Source organism: Myotis myotis, unplaced genomic scaffold, assembly GCF_014108235.1.
Source record: "Myotis myotis isolate mMyoMyo1 unplaced genomic scaffold, mMyoMyo1.p scaffold_m19_p_6, whole genome shotgun sequence".
In the NCBI taxonomy this organism is placed as follows: Eukaryota; Metazoa; Chordata; class Mammalia; order Chiroptera; family Vespertilionidae; genus Myotis; species Myotis myotis.
Window position 1 is genome coordinate 96,334,560 of NW_023416368.1, and position 21,646 is coordinate 96,356,205.

At 46.9% G+C, this 21,646-nt stretch overlaps 1 protein-coding gene across 6 annotated transcripts in view; it reads left to right on the forward strand.

The window, feature by feature from the left end:
• SNAP47 (synaptosome associated protein 47) overlaps positions 1 to 21,646 on the forward strand; it is a 104,750-nt gene that overhangs the window by 76,380 nt on the left and 6,724 nt on the right. For 4 of the 6 annotated variants that reach the window (XM_036313795.1, XM_036313793.1, XM_036313792.1 and 1 more), the window contains 2 exons: positions 6,241 to 6,731; positions 12,645 to 12,769. In XM_036313795.1, the coding sequence (XP_036169688.1) occupies positions 6,241 to 6,731; positions 12,645 to 12,769 (616 nt within the window). Of the gene's footprint in view, positions 1 to 6,240; positions 6,732 to 12,644; positions 12,770 to 20,205; positions 20,245 to 21,646 lie in introns of those variants that run through there. The other 2 variants (XM_036313797.1, XM_036313798.1) reach the window with 2 other exon arrangements.

A 21,646-nucleotide genomic window follows, 5' to 3' on the forward strand; every position in this document is an offset into this window, starting at 1 on the left:
GTGAGTTAATTAAATGTTTGACCAAATATAGCAGGCTAATTTTTAAGTTGATAATTTAGTATGGCCCGTGAATGATGATACAAATATCCAAATGGTCCTTGGCAGAAAAAAAGTTTTTTCATCTCTACTCTATAGCCTTTCAATGGCTGAAGGATCTATGGTGGTGCCCCCCCCCCTTTTTTTTTTAAATAGTTTTTACTGATTTTTTACAGAGAGGAAGGGAGAGGGATAGAGAGTTAGAAACATCGATGAGAGAGAAACATCGATCAGCTGCCTCCTGCACACCCCCTACTGGGGATGTGCCCACAACCAGGGTACATGCCCTTGACCAGAATCGAACCCGGGACCCTTGAGTCCGCAGGCGGACGCTCTATCCACTGAGCCAAACCGGCTAGGGCCCCCTTTTTATTCCTGATATTGGTAATTTGCATTTTCTTTATTTTTTTTTCTTGAGCATTTCTTGCTAGGGGTTTACTTTTTAAAATTGTGTGTGTGTGTAGGCGGTGCCATGAATTATACAATGTTAGGAGCATCCCTGGTTTCTATTCAGTAATTTCTACCACCACCCTTAGCCCTCTAGTGCAGCGGTTCTCAACCTGTGGGTCACGACCCCTTTGGGGGTTGAACGACCCTTTCACCGGGGTCGCCTAAATACATCCTGCATATCAGATATTTACATTACGATTCATAACAGTAGCAAAATTACAGTTATGAAGTAGCAACAAAAATAATTTTATGGTTGGGGGTCACCACAACATGAGGAACTGTATTACAGGGTCGCGGCATTAGGAAGGTTGAGAACCACTGCGTGAGTGCACTGGCCAGGGCACTCTTTTTTTTTTCTTTTTTTTTAATGTTCTGAATACACTTGAAAAGAATGATGATTCAGCAGTTGATGCTGTTCCTATGAATACCAATCAGGTTGAGTTGGTTAAATTGTGTTGCTCAAAATTTCTGTATTCGTACTAATTATTTTTGTTTTCTTACTGGATCAATCATAGAGAGAAATTTGTTGAAATCTACAGCTGTGATTATCTATTTCTCCTTTTATAATATCAATTTTTGCTTAATGAATTTTGAAGTTCTGTTATTAGATACATACATATTTAGTAATCCTATCTAATAAAAGAGAAACATGGTAATTGGCGTACGACCGCTACCCTTCCCAATAGCTAATCAGGGCGATATGCAAATTAACTGTCAGCCAAGATGGCGACCGGCAGCCAGGCAGCTTGAAACTAACATGAGGCTTGCTTGCTTCAGTGACGGAGGAAACCAACGTTCCCCGCCTGCCTTGCAGGCCTCTGAGCCTGCAGTTTGAAACATTTTAACAAATATAGAAGCTAAAAAAACCCCCAGAAACCAGCTTTCAGCAAGCTGGGATCTCAGAGCTGGAGTCAGAGCTGGAGTTATACATTGTTTCGAACCAAAACAAACCAGATACCTACTTTCAGCAGCGGAGGCCTAAGAGCTGGAGCCTCAGAGGTAAAGCTGGCCCAGAATAAAAAAAAAGAAAAAGAAAAAAAGGAGCGGTTGGGAGCTTCCGTCACCCGCCAGCCTGAAAACAGCCCGCAGCCCCTCACCCAGGCTGGCCAGGCACCCCAGTGGGGACCCCCACCCTGAAGGGTGTGTGACCAGCTGCAAACAGCCCTCAGCCCCTCACCCAGGCTGGCCAGGCACCCCAGTGGGGACCCCCACCCTGAAGGGTGTGTGACCAGCTGCAAACAGCCCTCAGCCCCTCACCCAGGCTGGCCAGGCACCCCAGTGGGGACCCCCACCCTGAAGGGTGTGTGACCAGCTGCAAACAGCCCTCAGCCCCTCACCCAGCCTGGCCAGGCACCCCAGTGGGGACCCCCACCCTGAAGGGTGTGTGACCAGCTGCAAACAGCCATCATCCCCTCACCCAGGCTGGCCAGGCACCCCAGTGGGGACCCCCACCCTGATCCAGGACACCCTTCAGGGCAAACCAGCCAGCCCCACCCACGCACCAGGCCTCTATCCTATATAGTAAAAGGGTAATATGCCTCCCAGCACCGGGATCAGCGGAGCCGAGAGGCCTCCTGGCACCGGGATCAGCATGACAGGGGCCAGCGCCCAAACCCCCTGATCGCCCTGCAGCTCTGTGTGTGACAGGGGGCGGGGCCACAATCTCCCTATCCGCCCTGCTCTGTTTGTGACAGGGGAAGGCGCCCCAACCTCCTGATCAGCCCTGCTCTGTGCCTGATCCGGGGGAGCTCCCCAACCTCTGATTGCCCTGCGGCTCTGTGTGTGACAGGGTGTGGCGCCCCAACCCCCTGATCGGCCCTGCTCTGTGTGTGACAGGGTGCAGCGCCCCAACCCGCCCCCCCTACCCCCTACGGGCCCTGCTCTGTGTGTGACAGGGTAGAGCCATAACCTCCCCATCGGCCATGCCCTGAGTGTGACAGTGGCGGCGTCCCAACCCCCTGATCCACCCTGCTCTGTGCGTGACAGGGTAAGGAGCCCCAACCCCCCTGATGGGCCCTGCTCTGTGTGTGACAGGGGGCAGCACCCCAACCCCTGGATTGGCCCTGCTCTGTGTGTGACAGGGAGTGGCGCCGCAACCTCCCCATCGACCCTGCCTTGAGCGTGACAGGGGGTGGTGCCCCAACCCCCCAATCGGCCCTACCCTGAGCGTGACTGGGGGTGGCATCGCAACCTCCCGATTAGCCCTGCTCTGTGCATGACAGGGGGCGGTGCCCCAACACCCCAATCGGCCCTGCTCTGAGCCCGACCAGGGGCTGCACCTAGGGATTGGGCCTGCCCTCTGCCACCCGGGAGCAGGCCTAAGCTAGCATGGCGTTATCTCCGGAGGTGTCCCAGACTGTGAGAGGGCACAGGCCAGGCTGAGGGACCCCCCCTTCCCCCCGAGTGCACAAATTTTTGTGCACCGGGCCTCTAGTCTAATCTAATAAAAGACAAACATGGTAATTAACCGTACCTCCGACAGGCTTCCCATTGGCTAATCAGGGCGATATGCAAATTAACTGCCAACCAAGATGGTGGCTAATTTGCATACTTCAGGCAGGGAGGGCCAGCTCGAGCTGCCATCTGGCCCATGTGGCGCCTAAGCCCCAACGCCAGCCGGGACCCCTGTATGCGGCCCTGAGCGGCAGGGGGCTTGGCGGCCCCAACAAGCCGCCTAAACCACACCCCCAGCCAGGACTCCTGTGTGGGGCCTCGGGTGGCGGGGGGCTTGGCTGCGCGAACAAGCCGTATAAGCCCCAATGCCAGCCGGGACCCCTGTGTGCGGCCCTGGGCGGCGGGGGGCTTGACAGCGCGAACAAGCCGTATAAGCCCCAATGCCAGCTGGGACCCCTGTGTGAGGCCCTGGGCGGGCGGGGCCTCCGCAGCTGCAGTGTTCGGACCCAGGCCCCCAGCCTGCCCTGGGCTCCGTTCAAGGAGGGGCTCGGGGCCTGGGGTTTAATAAACTTTACTGGAGCTGCTCCCCACACTCCCAGCCCCTGCCCCAGAACCACACTGCCCTCAGCAAGGCGCCCGGGAGCTTCCCGACAGGTGGGCGGCAGGAGAGCCGAGTAGACCGGGGGCTGCAGGGAGCCACGGAAGGGCGGGGGTCTGAGGAGAGAGCCTGAATGTAGAGGAACCTTTGGCAAAGCGGCTGCCAGGAGCTGTGGCCATGGGGTCTGCAGGCGCGCGGACAGGCTACCCCCTGATGGGGGATCCTGGGCAAGCGCCATGGCTTTGGCTTCGGTGAAGCGGCTGGCCAGGAGGCGGGCGGCCCAAGGGGCGCAGAGCGGCACCAAGGTGGGGTGCACTGGAGGGGGCTCAGGCCTGGGCAGGGTGCTGGCAGGCAGATATGTGCCTCGCCCGCGGAGAGCGCGAGGTTCTGTAGTGGCCCCAAAAGGCGGGAAACAAGAGGCGATGACTGCAGGCGTGGAAGGACGCCTGGGCGGAGGGGCGCAGACTCGCAGCCCTGAGGCGGGTGTAGGGGGGCAGCGCCACCTCAGTGGAGGAGCGCCGCACTGCTGGGTAACCCACTGCGGCGGTTTGGTGAAGCTCCCCGCGCGGCCTGCACACTTGAGAGGCCAGGACTCCTGTTCCCGCCTTGGCCCAAAAACAAGCCTGCGCCCGCCCCACCCCCAGTTCTCGCCCCGCCCCATGGGGGTGCACACCTGCACGGTGAGTGCAAGCCTACCACCTGCTCCCCAGAAGAGGGGCAGTAAAGAATGGGGTGGGGCGGGGAGAGGAAAGAATGTGGAGCATCCATGATGAAGAGGTGCTTGAGAATGAGGTTTGGAAGCCTCACGGGGAGGTTTGTTCTGTTTGCCCTGCGGCTGTCCCTTAGGAAAGGTGGAGAGCCGGCTGTGAGGGCTCCTGCGCAAGGAGTCCAGTTCCATAGCCAACTGGAATTGGCCTCAGTTTCCTGCTCTGTAAAATGTGTTAAGCGTGTCCCAGTGCCTTCACTGAGCTTTGAGGGCCAATTGAGATACTTTATAAAGAAAATGAGGGAAGACATGAGAAAGAAAAGGAAGGGCAAGCAACACAAAAGAAAGATTGGAAAGAACCTGTAAACCTATTGTCACTTAAATACGGAATAGAGTCAATAGTGTTGTAATGATGGTATGAAGCCAGGTGGGTACTGGAAATATCAGGGAACACTTTGTAAAGTATATGATTACCTAACCACTATTCTGTAACTAATATAAAACCTGAAACTAATACAAAATAATATTGAGTGTAAATAAATGAAAATAGGAGTGACATTTTTCTAAATTTCAAAGTTTAAATAAAGGCTGTAAAGGAAGGAAGGGGGAGAATAAAAATAGTGTTTTTCGTTTTACCACTTTATTGTCTTTTCAGTATATGAAAAAGACAGTTGTCTTTATATGGTGCTTTTATGCTTTTCTAAGTCATTATCTCATTTGATGTTCAGGGCAATTTAAAGACAAGACAATTATTCCCTCCACTATTCAAAGAAAGGAAGTTCTTGGTGCCTGGCCCCAATGATTCAATCGTCAATCCCTTATTATAAAGCAGGGTTAGTGAAATTTTCTGTGAAGGGCCATATCTATACTAATAAAAGCCTTGGGGGTGATCTGGCCAGCAGGGGAGGGCAGTTGGGGATGATCAGGCCCGCGGGGGAATACTTAGGCGTCAATCAGGCCGGCAGGGGAGCTGTTAGGTGGCGATCAGGCAGGCACGCAGGTGAGTGGTTAGGAGACAGTGGTCCAGGATTGTGAAAAGGATGTCCAACTGCTGGTTTAGGCCCGATCCCGGCAGTCGGACATCCTGGGATCAGGCCTAAACCAGCAGTCGACATCCCCCAAAGGGTCTGAGATTGGAGAGGGTGCAGGCTGGGCTGAGGGACACCCTCCTCCCATGCACGAATTTTGTGCACCGGGCCACTAGCATTAAATATTTCAGTTGGTTCAACCGTCTTATTATGCACGTTCCCTCTTTATTCCTGGTACACTGCTTGTTTAAAAGTTTACTTTTAGTTTGATATATCTTTTTTCCAATCCGTTTGCTTTTGATGTATCTGTGTCATCATATTTCACAGTGTCTCTTGTAAACAAGATATAGTTGAGTCTTGTTTTTTTCCAAGCTGATAATCTGCCTTTTAATTAAAGAATTTAGTCTATTTTTATTTAATATGATTACTAATATGGTTGTGTTTAATTCCACCATCTTATTTGTTTTATTTTATTTGATCCTTATTCCTTTGCTTTCCCAGTCCTGCTTCTATTTTTTTACCTTATATTGACTTTTTAGATATATCTGTTCCTCGTTAGAGTTGTGCTGTCCAATATGGTAGCTAGTAACTACATTAAATTTAAGTTTAAAATTCAGTTCCTCCTTACATTAGCTAAATTTCAGGTATCCGGTAGCCATATGTGCCTATTACTGTATTGGACAGTACAGATCACTGCCAGAATTCTATACCTCTCTAGAGATTAAGAACAGGATTTGAGTCAGAATTACCCAGGGTTAGTGTGGTAAGAGTAATAATATTTGAATCTGAAGATAATGTGTCCACTACAAATAGCTTTGTATACATGCTGTAGGCAAATAACACTACTGCTTTTAGCCTTAGGTTTCTTTTCTTAAAATGTGGAGATAACCGTTTCTGCTCTTTCTGTTTCATGGAGTATTTGTGGAAAAGAAAACTGTAAAATGGTAAAAGTGCTTTATAAAGGCTAAAGCAGTTAAAGTATTAAAAATTGCATGGCCTAGTTTTTACTATCTTGTTTCATCTTCTAGGTTGCTGAAAGAACTGGAATCTCATTCTTGGTGGCCCTTTAGCTTCAAGCTTTGGAAGATGCCATCAGACACAAACTCCAGGGGAGGCTCCTCAATGGCTAGTACCAAAGCTCTTGGAAAAGAAGGGATAGTGATCAGAATTCCTGCTGTTATTTCCCAAGGAACAGAATCTCATGTTAAACCAGGAAGGCTCACCATCCTTGTTTCTGGGTTGGAAATCCATGACTCAAATTCTTTGCTGTTACACAGATTTGAAAGAGAAGATATAGATGACATTAAGGTTCACACACATTATGAAGTTAGCATCCGCCAGCGGTTCATTGGGAAGCCAGACATAACTTTTCGTTTGATATCTGCCAAGATGCCAGAAGTTGTCCCCATTTTGGAAATGCAGTTCAGCAAGAAGATCGAGTTTTTAGAAGATGCCCTGATGCTCAGAAGCACTGGAACCTCTTCCCCAGCAGAGAAGGGCTACTCAGTCTGGCAGGCAGGTAAGTGACCATCAACACAGCCTGTGCACAGACCTGGGAAGTCTCAGACTGCCTGTGGTATGTACTTAACATGATGCATTGTAAATAAAAATAATTTCAGACCCTTTTCCTTAGTACTTGTCAACTGTGAATCTCAAATCACTTTGGTTTATCATACACTGGAAAGCTATAGAGATTTCCAAGTAGATCAGAAAGAGTTTTGATGACCCTTTCAGAACAAAGAGATCTGAGTTAAGTGTTTTCACTCTTTCCTCTATTTGATTTGAGAATTAGCATTTCAGGGTCTTAACTAGCAGTAGCCCCCACCTGCTTTGCTGAGTCTCCAGTCCCCCCATCAGTAACTTACTCAGCCTCACTCCTGTTTTCCTTCACATTTGATCGAGGTCTTCCCTGACCACCTTCCAGGTGTGTGTTCAGGTATCAGAATCTTTGAAAACTATGCAGCATAGTTTGGGTAGTTTATGGGGCATCCTTGAGGTATTCTGAAAAACTTTCTTTCTCTGTGGTGTTCTCTTCCAGGTCTCTGGGGTGTGGAGGGTGTAGCTGGCATGTCCAGTGGGGTGGAGTGTGGGAGGCAGGACATGCGGATATATTACATGTCCACATATCTCGAGGTTCTTGGGTCACAGCGTCCTCCATAGCACGGGATAACTTGATGTTTGACCTCTCAGTTTTGCCATTCTTACAAGTGTTCTGTGGCATCTTGATGGTATTTTAATTTCTTTCACTGATTGTGAGATAGAGCATCTGATGCTCATTTGCTCTTTAAGCCCACAGGTTTTGTTCTGTGGATTGCCTGTTCTATGTGTTTTGTTGTTGTTATTGTTTTGTCTGATTTGCAAGAGTTCTTTATGTATTCTAGATTTTCATTCCTTATTGATTTGAGAGGCTGCCAGTGCTTTCCCAGACTGTCAGCCTCCATTACAGAAATCTTTAATTTTGCTGTGGTCAGATCCACCATTTCCTCCCTTAAGTTTGTTTGTGAGCCCCATTTAAGAAATACTAAAGTCATAAAATATTCTGATATTTTCTAATACTAGAATTATAGGTAATATTACTTCTGTATTTAATGTGAATTTTTTTTTTACAAGTATCTTTGATTCCTGCATGTCTGTTAAAGTAAGAGAGATGTTTGTTACTATTCTGGTTCCTTTTCTTTTTTCTCTTAAGTGATTGATTTTAATTCTAATATGTAACCTATTTCCCTAACACATGAATATGTTGATATTCTAGATGACTTCGAGTTTCCAAAAAATATATACTTGATAATAGATATGGTCTCATGAGATCCAAAATGTTAGAAATATTAACGTAAAAACTTAATTTAAAAACTTACTTTCTTGGCATTTCTGATTTTTCTTTGGCCCCCTCACTCAAGGAGGACTCAGAAGCTGGCCCACAAAATAGGCAAGAATGGTGGGCTGTGGCAGCCAATGTGAGACCCTGACCAGAGGGCCCTTCAGGCAAGGCCACGTACAAGCCCAGCTGGGCAGCTGCTCTGATGCCCCAAGTTTTGACTGAGTCACCAACTGCATTTTCCTATGGGAGAGGCCTCAGCAGTGAGAGGAGGAGGCTCTGTAGGGATGAGACACACAGAACCATCAGCCACTGGTTCCTCCAGCACTGAGAACCCTGCAGAGCCAGGCATGGTATTCGGCACCTATAATCTTGGGAAAAAATGCTAAATAAAACCCACAACCCTCCTTGTCACAGAGCTCCACCATGTTTGTGGGTTGTTGGACATGGGGTTTCTGATAGAAAATAGGGCACAGCATGTAATGAATGAGATGGCAGATGCGAGCACGCTATGTGTAGCACAGAGGTCACACTGCACAAAATTGCTGGGCCTGCTGTCAGGGATGCCATGAAAGGTAGGATGGCAGGCCCTGACGCTAGAGCCCAGGTGGCATACAGGGCTGGAGAGGAGCAGGCAGACTGTAGGAAGATAGGTGCGTGCAAGTTCCACAGGCCTGTCGTCAGGAAGGGCAGGCTGAACCTCCTGGGCACAGGCTGAGTCTGCTGACCACAGGCCGAGCATCATCTTCCTCCTCCAGGAAGCCACAGGTCTGCTTTTAAAGCCTTTAACTAATTGTAGCAGGCCCACCACATTATCTAGGACAGTCTCCCTTACCTAAAGTCAATGATTATAGGCCTCCTCTATCCACACTATAAACACCTAGATTAGGGTTGGATTGAATAGCTGTGGCCTGGCCTTTCACGGTAATGGATCCAATGTGTGTGGAATGAGCTGACAGATGGGTTTTCATCTCGGTGCTAACTTTAGCCCCTGGGTGGGATCCCTGCAGAGTGTCTTCTGCTCTGAGCAAGAAGTTCCATCCTCCCTTTGCGAGGCCACCCTGCCTCACAGAGTAGGAGCACCTTACAGCTATGGGTTTGGAGAGGCTCAGGTAATGAGAAGTGATGTATTTGGAAGAAGCCAGCATGTTGAGTTTAGCAAGTGAGATGACATCTGACTTGCTAGAAACTTCACTGTGTCCTCTGCAAGCCTAGCGACGAGGGTCAATTTCTCACTGTCGCCTGTGTTGTGTCTGCCATCACCTCTGTCTTTGCTGTTCCACATTGGAAACTGCAGAGACAGTGGAGGTGGAAACAGTGACTGACATCTCAGAAATGGATTCCTCTCTTTGATGAGGTATTTGGGTAAAACATGTGGCCAGTAGGTGGCAGTCTAGTAACAGGAGACAGGTATTTGCCTTGGGTGAGTAGAACTTTCCAGAGACCTCTGAGGTAATGTGTTGTGTGGACCTCTGAGGGCCCTGAATGACACAGGTGGGCACTTTCCACCTTAGGGAAGAGCAGTTGCAAAATGCTATTTTTCTGCATAATATCTTTTAAATAACCTTTCAAATTTTAGAATAGTATCAGACTTGCAGAAAAAATTACAAGGATAGTCAGAGTTCCCATGTCTTCCACACTCTTGTTGTCACCCGACATTAGCTTCCTTTGTTGTCATAACTAATGAACCTATACAGATACGTTGCTATTCTCCTAAGTCCATATTTTATCCAGATTGTTTTACATTTTACTCTTTCAGGATCCCATGTGACATTTAGGTAGCGCATCTCCTTGTACCCTTCTTGACTGTGTCAGTTACTCAGACTCTCCTTGCTTTGGTGGTCTTGATAGTTTTTAGCAGTCGTAGCATGCTCCCAGGTTGTTTCATGGTCCTGGAGTGACAGGTGTGGGAGGAAGCCCACAGATCCTTCTCCATCAGAGCAGGCCATGCCTGGTACTGTTAAGGGTTCCGGAACTGATTTTTGTTCTTGTTGTTTACTGACTGGCACCTTCTGAGAGAGTCCTTCCCTGACCACCTAATTAAAGACACCCTGGTCACCTGCTCACTCACCCCATGGAAATCTTGCCTCACACTTGCCCTCTGGTGCCGCCTCTATTGCCCAGTCAGGCCCTCCTCGATGTCTTCTCCTTCCTGGAAAGTGAAATCATCTGTAAGTGTCCTTTTAGCTGGAACAATGTGTGCTTAGTTTGGTTAACAGAGATAATTAATGACTTTAGAGTCAAAAACCATCTTATACTGAACCAAACTAATTTTTCTCAGAAGATATTTCAAAGCATTGAGGTAACTGAGTCAATAGCTCCAGTGTCAACACAGCACTGGGGGTGGCCAAAGCCTTGTGCTGGGCGGGATTCCACTGAGCCCATGGCTTGTCCTGAAAAACATCTCTGACTTAGTATAGTCTAGGAAGAATTTCCTCCATTTTGGCTTTCTGGTTGTTTAAATAATACTCTTTCACTAAACATTCAAAAAGAGTATGCCTTGGTCAGTAATATAGCTATAGGTATTGAAATGGACACCAGAGCACAGTCCTGTGCACAGTGTGAGTGGATAGACCATCTCTCACAGAAGCTAGTCAGAGAGTTCCTGGAGTGATGCTGAAAAAATAAACAGCGGGGCAGTTCCAAGCAAGTTCATTAAAAGGTGTGCAAATGGAATAACACTAGGATTGCTGCAGATGGAAGGGCCAAGTGCAGGACCTGTGTGGGGTGGAGAGGTAGGTGGGGCCAGCATGCTGGGGGTGGGTGAGGGGGCAGACTGAGCACAGGTACATGCTGAGTGAGGCCAGAGAACTGCTATTCTCAGGCCTATGAAGTGCACTTTGCCATTGTGTCATCACAGGTAATGCTTTAACGGCATGCGTAAGGTGGCCTCTCCTTTAGGCTCATAATAACTAGTAGGATACTCCCTCTGTTCTGCCATGATAGCTTTCAACCCAGCTCTGACAGTGCTCTGCTGCTGACCGACACTTTAGAAAAGGACTTTTCATATGTGATGTTCCAGTGAGGGACACTAGACCACATTGGAACAATGGGGACCATTTTGATGAACAAGCCTCCCAGGATGTTGGAGTAGGTGGGGCTTTAGCAAGTATAGAACACAAGTTATGACATTGTTTAGAAGGGCTTCAACTAGCATTTTCATAAAGAATGGCCTAGAACAGCAAATATTCGAGTGCATGGTTTGCAGTAATGTTTTGTCTTGTGCGACTTTTCGAGACCTAGAGATGAGGTCCAGGTGTGGTGGCTCTGTACAGGATGCGTTTTTCACTCGCACAGTTAGAGATGGGCTGGGGGAGGGCTGGGGTCTTGCCTTCGGCAGACTTACTCCTCTGTTGCCTGAGCTTACTCCTTTGGCCTGGCCCTTTTCTTCCCGGGATCCTGAGAACCTGCTTCCTGTCTCATCACAACCTGCTTTTATCCTGAGGCAGGATAGGAGTCTGCTGACCACAGGCCGAGCATCATCTTCCTCCTCCAGGCACTCTTCAGGGAGTGTTATTTGTAAGAATTATTTTTTTTTTTTAAGAAATAGGATTAGAGGGGGCACCTTTGTGTGCAGGTTGGGGTGGCTGACCTCTCCCACCAAGGAGGGACCTGTGCAGTCGGTGTGTCCTGAAGGCCACCAGCTGGGCCTCAGCCCTTCAGGCCAGTGAGAGCCTTACCGAGACAGACTTGTTTTTCCATTCCTTAGCAGCTGCTCCAAGCCACTCTGCTCACTACCACTAGGGTGCTGGGAAGGAGGTGGGGGTCACCTGTTACCCTGCTGTGCCCCCATTCCACTAAAGCAGAGAAGGCTGCTTGGAGCATCTGGTGCTGGTTCTCAGATCTGTGCACTTTCTGCCACCTGCTCTCCTCTCCAGCATCCTAATCAGTAACTACTGTGTACCTGAGGTGGTCTGTGCAGAAGAGTAGGCAGCAGACTCTAAGTGATGCCCTCATCTGGGTTCCCAGTGCCAGGGTACAGGTGGAGTCAGTTCTTTAAATAAAGAACAGGTGGCACACCATGGGAGGGGCTGTGAGCCACCTGATTAGCAGCCTCTAACCAGGCTGCCCTTCTGCTCCTCGGGGACATTACGCAGGCAGGTGCTGTTGGAGCGGAAACCCATTCTGAGCAATGCCTGGCCTTGTGCTCTCAGACTTTCCCTCCCTCGTGGCTCCACAGTTACCTTTGTTTGGCCAGTCAGCTGGCCATCCCAGTGCTCTCCAGACCCAGAGCGGCCTGTGGGTTTATGAGGATTCAACAAGTGCTATCTTAAACTTTAAATTTATAGTCTTTTCTAATAAAGGAAATGATTACTCCTGGAGAGGGCCCTTTCTTCTGAGAGCCAGTTATAGAACCAGACCCCAGGTATTTACAGTGTTTCACTGGGATCAGGGTGGGTTAAGGAAACCACCCTGGACTGGAGTGGAAGGCTAGGCTTGGGCAGGCCCCATAGCCACTCAGCTTAGCTGAGGCTCAGGGCGGGGACCAGCAGGCAGAGACTGCAGATGGAGAGATGCCGTTGGCCCGGAGAGCAGGAGCGATCTTTGTAAAGTCGTAAGTACTTCTGCATTGTGTGCATCATGGAAGAGGTCACTGCTGTTTGACTTGTGTTTCAGCGTCCAGGCCAGTGGACTGCGCCAGGCACCGAGAGCCCTCCTCGGGGAACCAGGAGGGCAGGCTGCTTCAACTACAGATGAGCGAGCCACTCATTTCTGAGGAGGACACCCAGGAACTCAGACAGGTAATGCATTTGGGGGCTCCCTCCTCTCTTGCAGGTGAGTCTCTTCTCTTTCCTGCCTGAAAAGGATTCTCCCTGGCTTGTACTTGCCTCTCACCCATAGGAGCTGCTGAGATACCCATCTGAGACATCCATTTGAGAAAGACAGTGCCCATCCCTAGTCCTTGTGCTCTGTGCATGCAGACAGCACAGCCTTCCTATGCTTCTACCCATGCACATATGTATACACATGAGCTATGTGTACATGAGCTAAGTTGGTACATGTGTGTACATGTGTGTGCTGTGCCTGCTGAGTCTGTACGTGTGTGCTGTGGGTGTATGTGTGTGTGCTGTGAGTCTGTGTATGTGTGTGAGCCTATGCAGCATACATATGTACATGTGTACTGTGTATGTGCTGTTAGGTTTTTGTGTGTGTATATACACAGGTGTGCTGTGTGTGTGCGTCCAGTTGAGGGCATTTGTTCTGTCATCTCTCTCAAGTGCTCAACTAGATTCTGACGAGACTGGCTACTTTGTATCCAGGAAGTTGAAATTTAAATAATATTTGATAGAAATACTTATAATTTGTCTTCCCTATGTTATTGCTGGGCAATAAAATGGCTTTTTTACCCTTTTAAATAATTTTGAAGCAAATACATAGACATTATTTTTTATTTTTAAATATTTCAGTATGTATCTTTAAAAGATAACTGTTTTTAAAAAACCAACATTATGTCCGGCCAGTGTTGCTCAGTGGTTGAGTGTCAGGGCATGTGCCTGGGTTGTGGGCTCAATCCCCAGTAGGGGGCATGCAGGAGGCAGCCAATCAATGATTCTCTCTCATCATTGATGTTTCTATCCCTCTCTCCTTCTCCCTTCCTCTCTCTGAAATCAATAAAAATATATAAAAAAGTAAAGTTTGGACATTTGGCTAAATAGGATCATATATCATTATGAAGCAATATTAAATTAGTTATTTACCTAAAGTGACAATAAACAGGTATCAAATAAAATCAATGAAAATATATTTTGAAAAAATAAATGAAAATAAGTAATTAAATAAAAACCAACATCATACCAAGCTTACCTTAAAAAAAAAGTAATTTCTGCTGTCATCAGACATCTCCCTGTCATCCTACTTCAGGAGTGTGTTGTGCATTTGTAGTTCAGGAGCCCGTGAGACCTGAGTTCTGGGCCCGGTGAAACACCTTAATGCATAGCTTCCCTCTGTCATCTTTTCTTTTAACTTTGCAGTTTATTCATTGAAATCAGCATTTTGCAATTTGTGTCTTCCTGACTTGGTTTCGCCAGGGTGAGCAGTATGCTCTCTGTAGGTCAGTATATAGCTTTAAGGCCCCATCAGACTCAGCTCTGTTTTGGAGAGACCAGTTCATTGGTGCTGCAGACACACCTGCAAGCCTGTTTTCTCTGTGTCTGCCCAGGCATAGAGTCCTTAAGCTTAGCCCTTTCCTTTTGGGGAAAAAAAGTGTTCATCTTTACTGTGGGGTAATTTAAATATACATGTTTTGTCACTTTTTCCTCCTGGTCTAACTTAGTCATTTTTTGTAATGACATAGAAATGCTGCTTTTTAGCTGCTACTAGCAAGTGTGGCAGGTTCCTAATTGCTTCCAGAACACGTGGCTCTAGCCTGCTCTGGGCTTGAGAGCCCCTGATCTATAAAGGCTGACGTGCCCATGCTCCTGGGAGTGGATGGGAGCATAGGTCTCAGGCTGGTGGGATCTGGAATCTGCCCCCTCCTCCCATGACGTTATTGAGGCTGAGGAAGGAACCTGTGGCTTTGTGATGGGGGATGTAGGGATTTTATCTGTTAATTCTGAAGGTGGCTATGCAATTTGAGAGGACCCTTCCTCTGAAAGCCATGAGTGATGGGAGAGGTCAGGATAAATTCACCCACAGCCCCTGAGAGCACATTTCTGTGTAGCTGGTCCTGACTGTCGTCAATAAGTCTTATTAGCGAGCCTGTGCATTAGTGCTGGAAACAGTTGCCTAGTGAGTCAGGAGTGGCCTCAGGGCTGAGGAAGTGGTAACCAGTGACTGGACAGGGCTGCTGCGGGAGGGACAGGGCTTTCTACTGTTCACTGTTCACTCTTCCTCCTGCAGGGAGAGCCTAGTTTCAAGAGATGATCTTTTAGAGGTTAATCTCATGTTTCCTTAGAGAGGAGATCTCACTGTATGATGAAACTTGAGCATATGGAGGAATGAGTTAAATTTCTGGGGAGAAAAAAATGCACACACATCCTCAATTCAGCTGTGGTTTCTGCTACAAATGCTATTAAAGTCATGTGAAATGGGTCTTGGTGACAAACTGCAGTTGGTGCTGAGAGATGGTGCGCCTGACTTCCTGGGGTGGCAGCTCCTTGTGGTGGCCATGGCTGTGTCACTGCAAGAGGACCCCTGTGGGGGCTGGAGAGCGTGGCTTGGCTGGGACGGGCTTGGCAGTGTGCCCTGACTCCTGTCTAAGGTGGGATGGGCCAACTTCCCCTGCCTCAGAACGGTGGCTCTTTATTACAGTCTGTCACTGCCACATATTTGATGCAGCATTTGGAGATTACAAAACCAAACCACATTTGGCTTCCTCTGAGGGCATCTCAGTTTCATGGCATTTTCTTTATAACTTCTGAACCTATCAACTCCGTTGTCTTGTCCTGCGTTTGGTCTTTCTTCATCCTGCCTCCCTCTTTCACCAGTAAAGAACCAGATAAGAATCTGGCATGAGTCTGGTATTTTGGTTTATCCAGGCAGGTTCGGGGCAGGCTCCCACCCTGGTGGATTGCAGGGAAGGCACTGAAAACAGCAACAACAGGAGACTTGAGCTGATGCCCTTGTCATTCCCAATGAAGACGGCCACAGTGTGGCTGGGCTGGGGGACCCTCGAAAGTGGACAGGCAGGAAGGACCTGCAAGGGCTGTGGCACAGACAGTGGGACTTTCATGCCAGGCAGAGAGTCAGAAGTGTGTCCTGTAAGCAGCTTGGAGTCACTGAGGATTTTTTGAGTGAGGCATGGTGGGATAATTTCAGACTTGAATACCTCTTCTGGTTCTCTTCTTGTCCTGTGCCTTCTGAACCTTCTCCAGACTGCTAATTTCACTTATTAATTGGAGGAGGAGGTGTGGTTATGATGCTGTTGTTGTTTTTTATGGCTTTGACACCAGTTGAGATATTACCAGTGAGCTGGGCCACTTATTTCAATATCTGTTACTATAATCGTGATTTATTAATAAATGTTCCTTACATCACATCCTATGTCATTTCTAAATGTTAAACCATACTAGTTAACTGAGAAAAAGTGCTTAGTAACTTCTGACATCCACACACCATTGACATTTTGATAAGAGGACATGTGCCCTAGAATGAGCCCTGCATTTGGAATTAGGGTCCTGGTGCTACTTCTGGCCCTGCCCTGTTGGTCCATAGACCCAGACAGGTTGCTCCTTCCCCGGTCTCAGCTGCCACCACTGAAAGGCGAGACCCTGGCTTCCGGTCCCCACTGTCTACTTCTGAAACTACCATGATGAAATGAAAGCTGGATTATAAAAAGTGCCAAGCTTTTTAAATATCCATTCATGATTTTTCTGTCTGTTCTATTGGTTAACTAGGTCACTGGTAACAATGAGCACTGCTTTGAAGGACAGCAGACATGCAACACCCCCCACCCCACCCTACCCTGCCTGCTGTGGTCCCTCTGAAATCTCAGGAACAGCGTCAGAGCTCTTGTCACATTGAATGTGGTCACCTATCTAGCATAGACCCATGCTGTCTGTGGCAATGGTTGTTCAGAGTGGGAGGGCCTGTTCAAGCATGTGGCTATGTGTCCCTTGCAGCTGACAGAAGGCTGTGCAGGTGTGCTGGACCTCCCTCACATAGAAGCCATGGCTAAATCTGGGCTACATGGTCCAGGTGCCTGTGCACATGAATCTTGGGATGCATTCTGTCCCTTCCACTGCCCCGGAAACTGTGGACAGGGAGGGACCTGCCAGATAAGGACTTACAGGACTCCAGACCATACCAGTGTCCGGGTGAGCCTCTTCTAGAGCAGCTTCATGGCTGCAGGGGGTGGGATGTGGGGGCAGGATGAAAAGGATGACTTGTTCTCCCTGGAACATTTTCCTGTCTTCTCAGTCAGCACTTAAATGATCCTCAAGTCTTAAAATCAAGTGTTTGATTTTTTTGTTATTGAGTGCCTGGCTTTGGATGGTTACATATATTTATTATTGTATATGTAATGAATATGTATTATTTATATATATTATAACCATGGTTTTTATTGTGGTAAAATAACAACATAATGTAAATTTTGCCATTTTAACCATTTTAAATGTACAATTCAGTAGCATTAATTACCTTCAAAATGTTGCCTCACCAACACTTATTTTCCTGTTTGAAAAATTTAAAATTGTTATCGCCATCCTGGTGGATGTGAAGAGCCATCTCATTATGGATTTGATTTGCACATCCTTGGTGACTAACATTGTCGACCATCTTTTCATGGGTTTCTTGGCCCTTTATATGTTCTCTTTGGAGAAATGTATATTCAAGTTCTTTTCCCATTTATTAATTGGCTGTCTCTTTGTTTAAGTTGTAGGAGTTTCTTACAAATTCTAGATATTAAATCCTTATCAAATCTGTGGTTTGCAGATACTTGTCTCATTCTGTGGGTTGTCTTTTGACTTTCTTGATAATGCCCTTTGACGCAATTCTAATCTCAAGCCCAGCTAGTGATCTGCAATTCATTCCTGGCACTAACTACCCATTGTTAGAGCAGACCCCACAGTGGTCCTGGCCCCCAACAAGACTGCTCCTCCTTAAGACACCAGCTGCACTGGGTCCAACTTCTGACCAATGGGCTACAAATGTAGGGGGGTTCCCATGAACCCTCACAGGTTTGATAGTTCATGAGAGCTACTCACAGAATTCAGGAACTCACTCTTAAGACTACAGAGGATGCAGATCGGAAACAGCCAAATTAAGATACATCTGGGGTGAAATCTGGGAGGGGCCCACCTGGAGCTTTGTGCCCTCCCCAGTGGAACTGGTGTGCCAAGGAACTGGTGTGCCACTCTTCTTGGCACACCAGTGTGTTCACCAGCCAGGTGGCTTCACTGAGTGTTGGGTGTTCACAGTTTTACTTAGGTTCATGAAGAAGTCCCGTTCCTCATTTTCTGACTGATTTTGTCATGAAAGGATGTTGGGTTTTATCGGTGTCTTTTCCACATCATTTGAGATGGTGTTCTAGTACCGTGGTTTATCACATCAATTGATTTTCTTACATTGAACCACCTTTGTATTCTGGGATAAGTCCCTGGATTTGGTTTGCTAGTATTTTAGTATGTTGTGTTTTGTTTTGATTTGTCTCAAAGAATTTTACTCATTTCTCTTTTTGGCCCATTGGTTAAGAATATGTTAATTTAGCCCTGGGCAATTTGTTCAGTGGTCAGAGTGTCAGCCTGCAGACTGAAAGGTCTCGGGTTCAGTTCCTGGGCAAGGGCACGTACTTGAGTTGCAGGTTCAATCCCCTGCCCTGTTTCAAAGCATGCAGGAGGCAACCAATCCATGTGTCTCGCTCATGTCGATGTTTCTCTCTCTCCCTCCTCCTCCTGCCTCCCTTCCACTTTAAAAAATCAATGGAAAAAAGGATTAAAAAAAGAATATGTTAGTTTATACATATTTGTGAATTTTCTAGTTTTCTAGAGTTCTAGTTTTATTCCCCTGTGGCAAGGGAATTTACTTCTTATTAAGTCTTTTTTATGTCTGAGGCTTGTTTTGTGGCCCACCATATGGTCTGTCCTGGAAACCCTAAGAAGAATGTGTGTGTTCTGCTGATTTGAGTAGAGTGTTCTGTACATACATATCTGTTAGGTCCAGTTGATGTATAATGTTGTTTACATCCTCTATTTCCTTACTGATCTTTTGCCTGGGTGTCTTATCCATTACCAATTTCATTTTATTGACTTTTTAAAATAGCAGGTATTAGGTGGTTTTTAGCTCATGCTGGGAAGTTGGTTTGTATGGTTTGTGAGCTAGTGTTGGGGAAAATGCTTAGCCTTGTGTCCTCAGCAGCATATTTCTGTCTGTCCCATCTATAGCACAAGGTCTGGGGACTATTTGTTGTAGACTTAGCTTGAGGTGGCCAGAGAGCACCTTTGCCACATTAGCTGTGTGACCTTCAGCAAGCTGCATGTTTGCTCAGTGTTCCTGTCGCATTTTCTAAGACAGGGTCCCTCCTCAAGGTTGTGTAGGGATGAGGTGAGGAGGCTTGCACTGTGTGGGGTGGAATTGTTTTGTGAGCTCTAGATAAACATATCAGTGGGGCTTTGATTGACTGTGACCCTGTCAGCTCTGAAAAGCCACAAACTTAATACATTTTCCATATGTTTCATACTCTGAGAATTGCCCCACTGAGGCATTTACTTTCACATGTAAGAGGAACCTTCAGTTAATTGAGTCTTACTTAGTGGGGATTCTTTGTTCTCTTAAAAACCTGGTTTTTATCATGGGAAGCTCTGTTTAGGGTCTGGTGGCAGGTTGGCTCCCAGGACCCCCTCCTGTCATGGGAGGTGCTCACCTGTGCTTGAGTTGGAGAGGCCATTTATAACTGAGGACTGACCACTCCCTGCTGTGTGGTTGCAGCCCTGATTCATCAAGTGGGTTTGTGCTCAGCTCTACCCTCTGGGGGCATGAGGAAGGGAGCACGCAGGGGCTCCTAGAAGAGGACCCTGTGCCGTGGCTCAGGAATGCAGCAGGGGATCTTATGGGACATAGGGGTGGTCTATGAGTGTTGAATGTGACAGTTTGTAGCCCAGAATGTTCTTTACAGCCTCTAAAGCTTTGGCTGTGCTAGAAGCCAATTTTTTCCTCTTACCCTTCTCTATAGCATATTAATGGCCCCGACTGGTAGATCTATTTGGAGTTGCAGACAGCTTGATTTATCCCAACTCTGTTCTTAAATGATTGCTAATTTCTCACTGCAAGAAAATTCACAGTTTTGCAATGAGTCAGCTTAATAACAAGATGAGGGCAGACAATCTAGCTAATACTAAACTCATTTTTAAGTGCTTAATATTAATATAGTAAAACTCAGAATCCTGGATTTTTATCATGAAGTAAAGCAAAACTTACTTTTTTTCTGACTATAAGTTGAGACAGCAACTAGAATTTTGTAGATATTTTGGAAATGTCCAGGCTCTCCTTCTGTGCACCATGCTCTTCCCTTGCTTCAGTGACACACATGCCTCAGGGCTCCTCAGGGGCACAGCTCACAGCAGAGCTCAGGGTTCTGATGGCTTGGTGAGGCACAGACATGTAAACATGTCTGTTTTGGTGAGTGGACCTACTCTACTGAGTAAGCTATTTTTCCATAACTTATTTTTTGTTTTTAGAAACAAAATGGAAGTGGTTAGAAGGCTAAAATGCCTCCATGTCTGTTCTTGTGTTGACCCAGATGGTGCCTGTGCTGCAGTCCTGAGATCTGTGGTGTTGGAGGATGGAGGCGCCATAGTATGTGACCCAAGTAGAGGTTCTTACCGTTCCAGTAATGTCTGCTCTGCCCTGAGCCACCTAGTGCCTCCCACTTCTACATGAGTCTTCTTAGCTGCCCCACCCCTAATCACTGACGTTGGTGAACGCGCTTAGCATTTGCTTGTGGGACTGAGCCTCCTGCACTGGCTCTGTGGGCACCTGTGACCCTCGCGCTAAGGAAACTGAGTGCTCCTGTTTCTTCATGACCGTGCCTGGGCAGTGCTAGCATATGTGCTTTTGTGTCTTCTTGTACTAAATGCACTGTGTATTTCTTTGGAGTTTATAAGGTTATTTTCTTGTAAAACTCAATGCCCTTTAAACCAGGTAGTTCAACATAGGTATGAATATGGCTGGAAAGAAGGCTCCTGGTTTATTTATCAGTGTCACATGGACTCGGAGAAGAGCCCACTTTGAGCCTGGTCTTAGACTCAGAACCCAGTGAGGGCCCATCTGAGAGGCCAGCTGATATTTAGAGGCTGGCATCGTCTTATGTAGATGACTAGACAGCTTGTCATCCTGGGCCACAGAAGTAACAACTGTGGTTTGGCCAGTCTTCCTATTCTCCATTCTTTCCATCCCATGTTATATGGAATGCACGCAATGACATTTAATTACTTCAATCCCTGTCTTAAAGGAAAAAGACACAGTATTCTGAGGTATAGTAATTTAGAGGTTTACTCAGGAATTGTCTTTGTACACTTAGTAGCTGTAAAGATCTCTCTAGTATTTTTGCAGAATTAATTTCAAGTACATTTTTGTCAGAGTATCCAAGGGTCTCAACAGGCTGCATAGAATGCGTGCTATAGGTAAGGCCATCATCCTGGAGACTTTTTCCAAATCAAAGAATTTGTTTGCACTACAGACTCAATAAAATGCTCAACTTCTTTAGGCATGTCAGCTGTTCTTGCTCACAAAATAAGTGGTATGTGCCTGTTACTACTGTGCTGCTTAAACATAGACTCGGGGAAGTAGGTATTCTTGCTTTTGCCACTGTTTAATTGTGGACTGGGAAAGAGGAAGTCAATTCATCCTCCTAAGGAAGGTGGCCGGCCAAGGGACATGGAGGACACACAGGGACCGTCATTTGGCATTGTGGTACAATGCTATGTGGCACAATAGCCACATGTGGCTACTGAGCACTTGGAAAATGGCTGGTCCAACCTGAGATGTGCTATGTATATATAGCACCTGCTTACTTCCTTTGTTTCTCATTCACACCATCTTGCTAGGACTTCGTATAAAAAAGATTATAAAATATCTCATTAATTAAATTGATTTTATGTTGATGCGATACTATTTGATGTTGATTTGGTTAAATAAAATATATTACTAAAATTAATTACACTCATTTTTTAGTTTTTAAA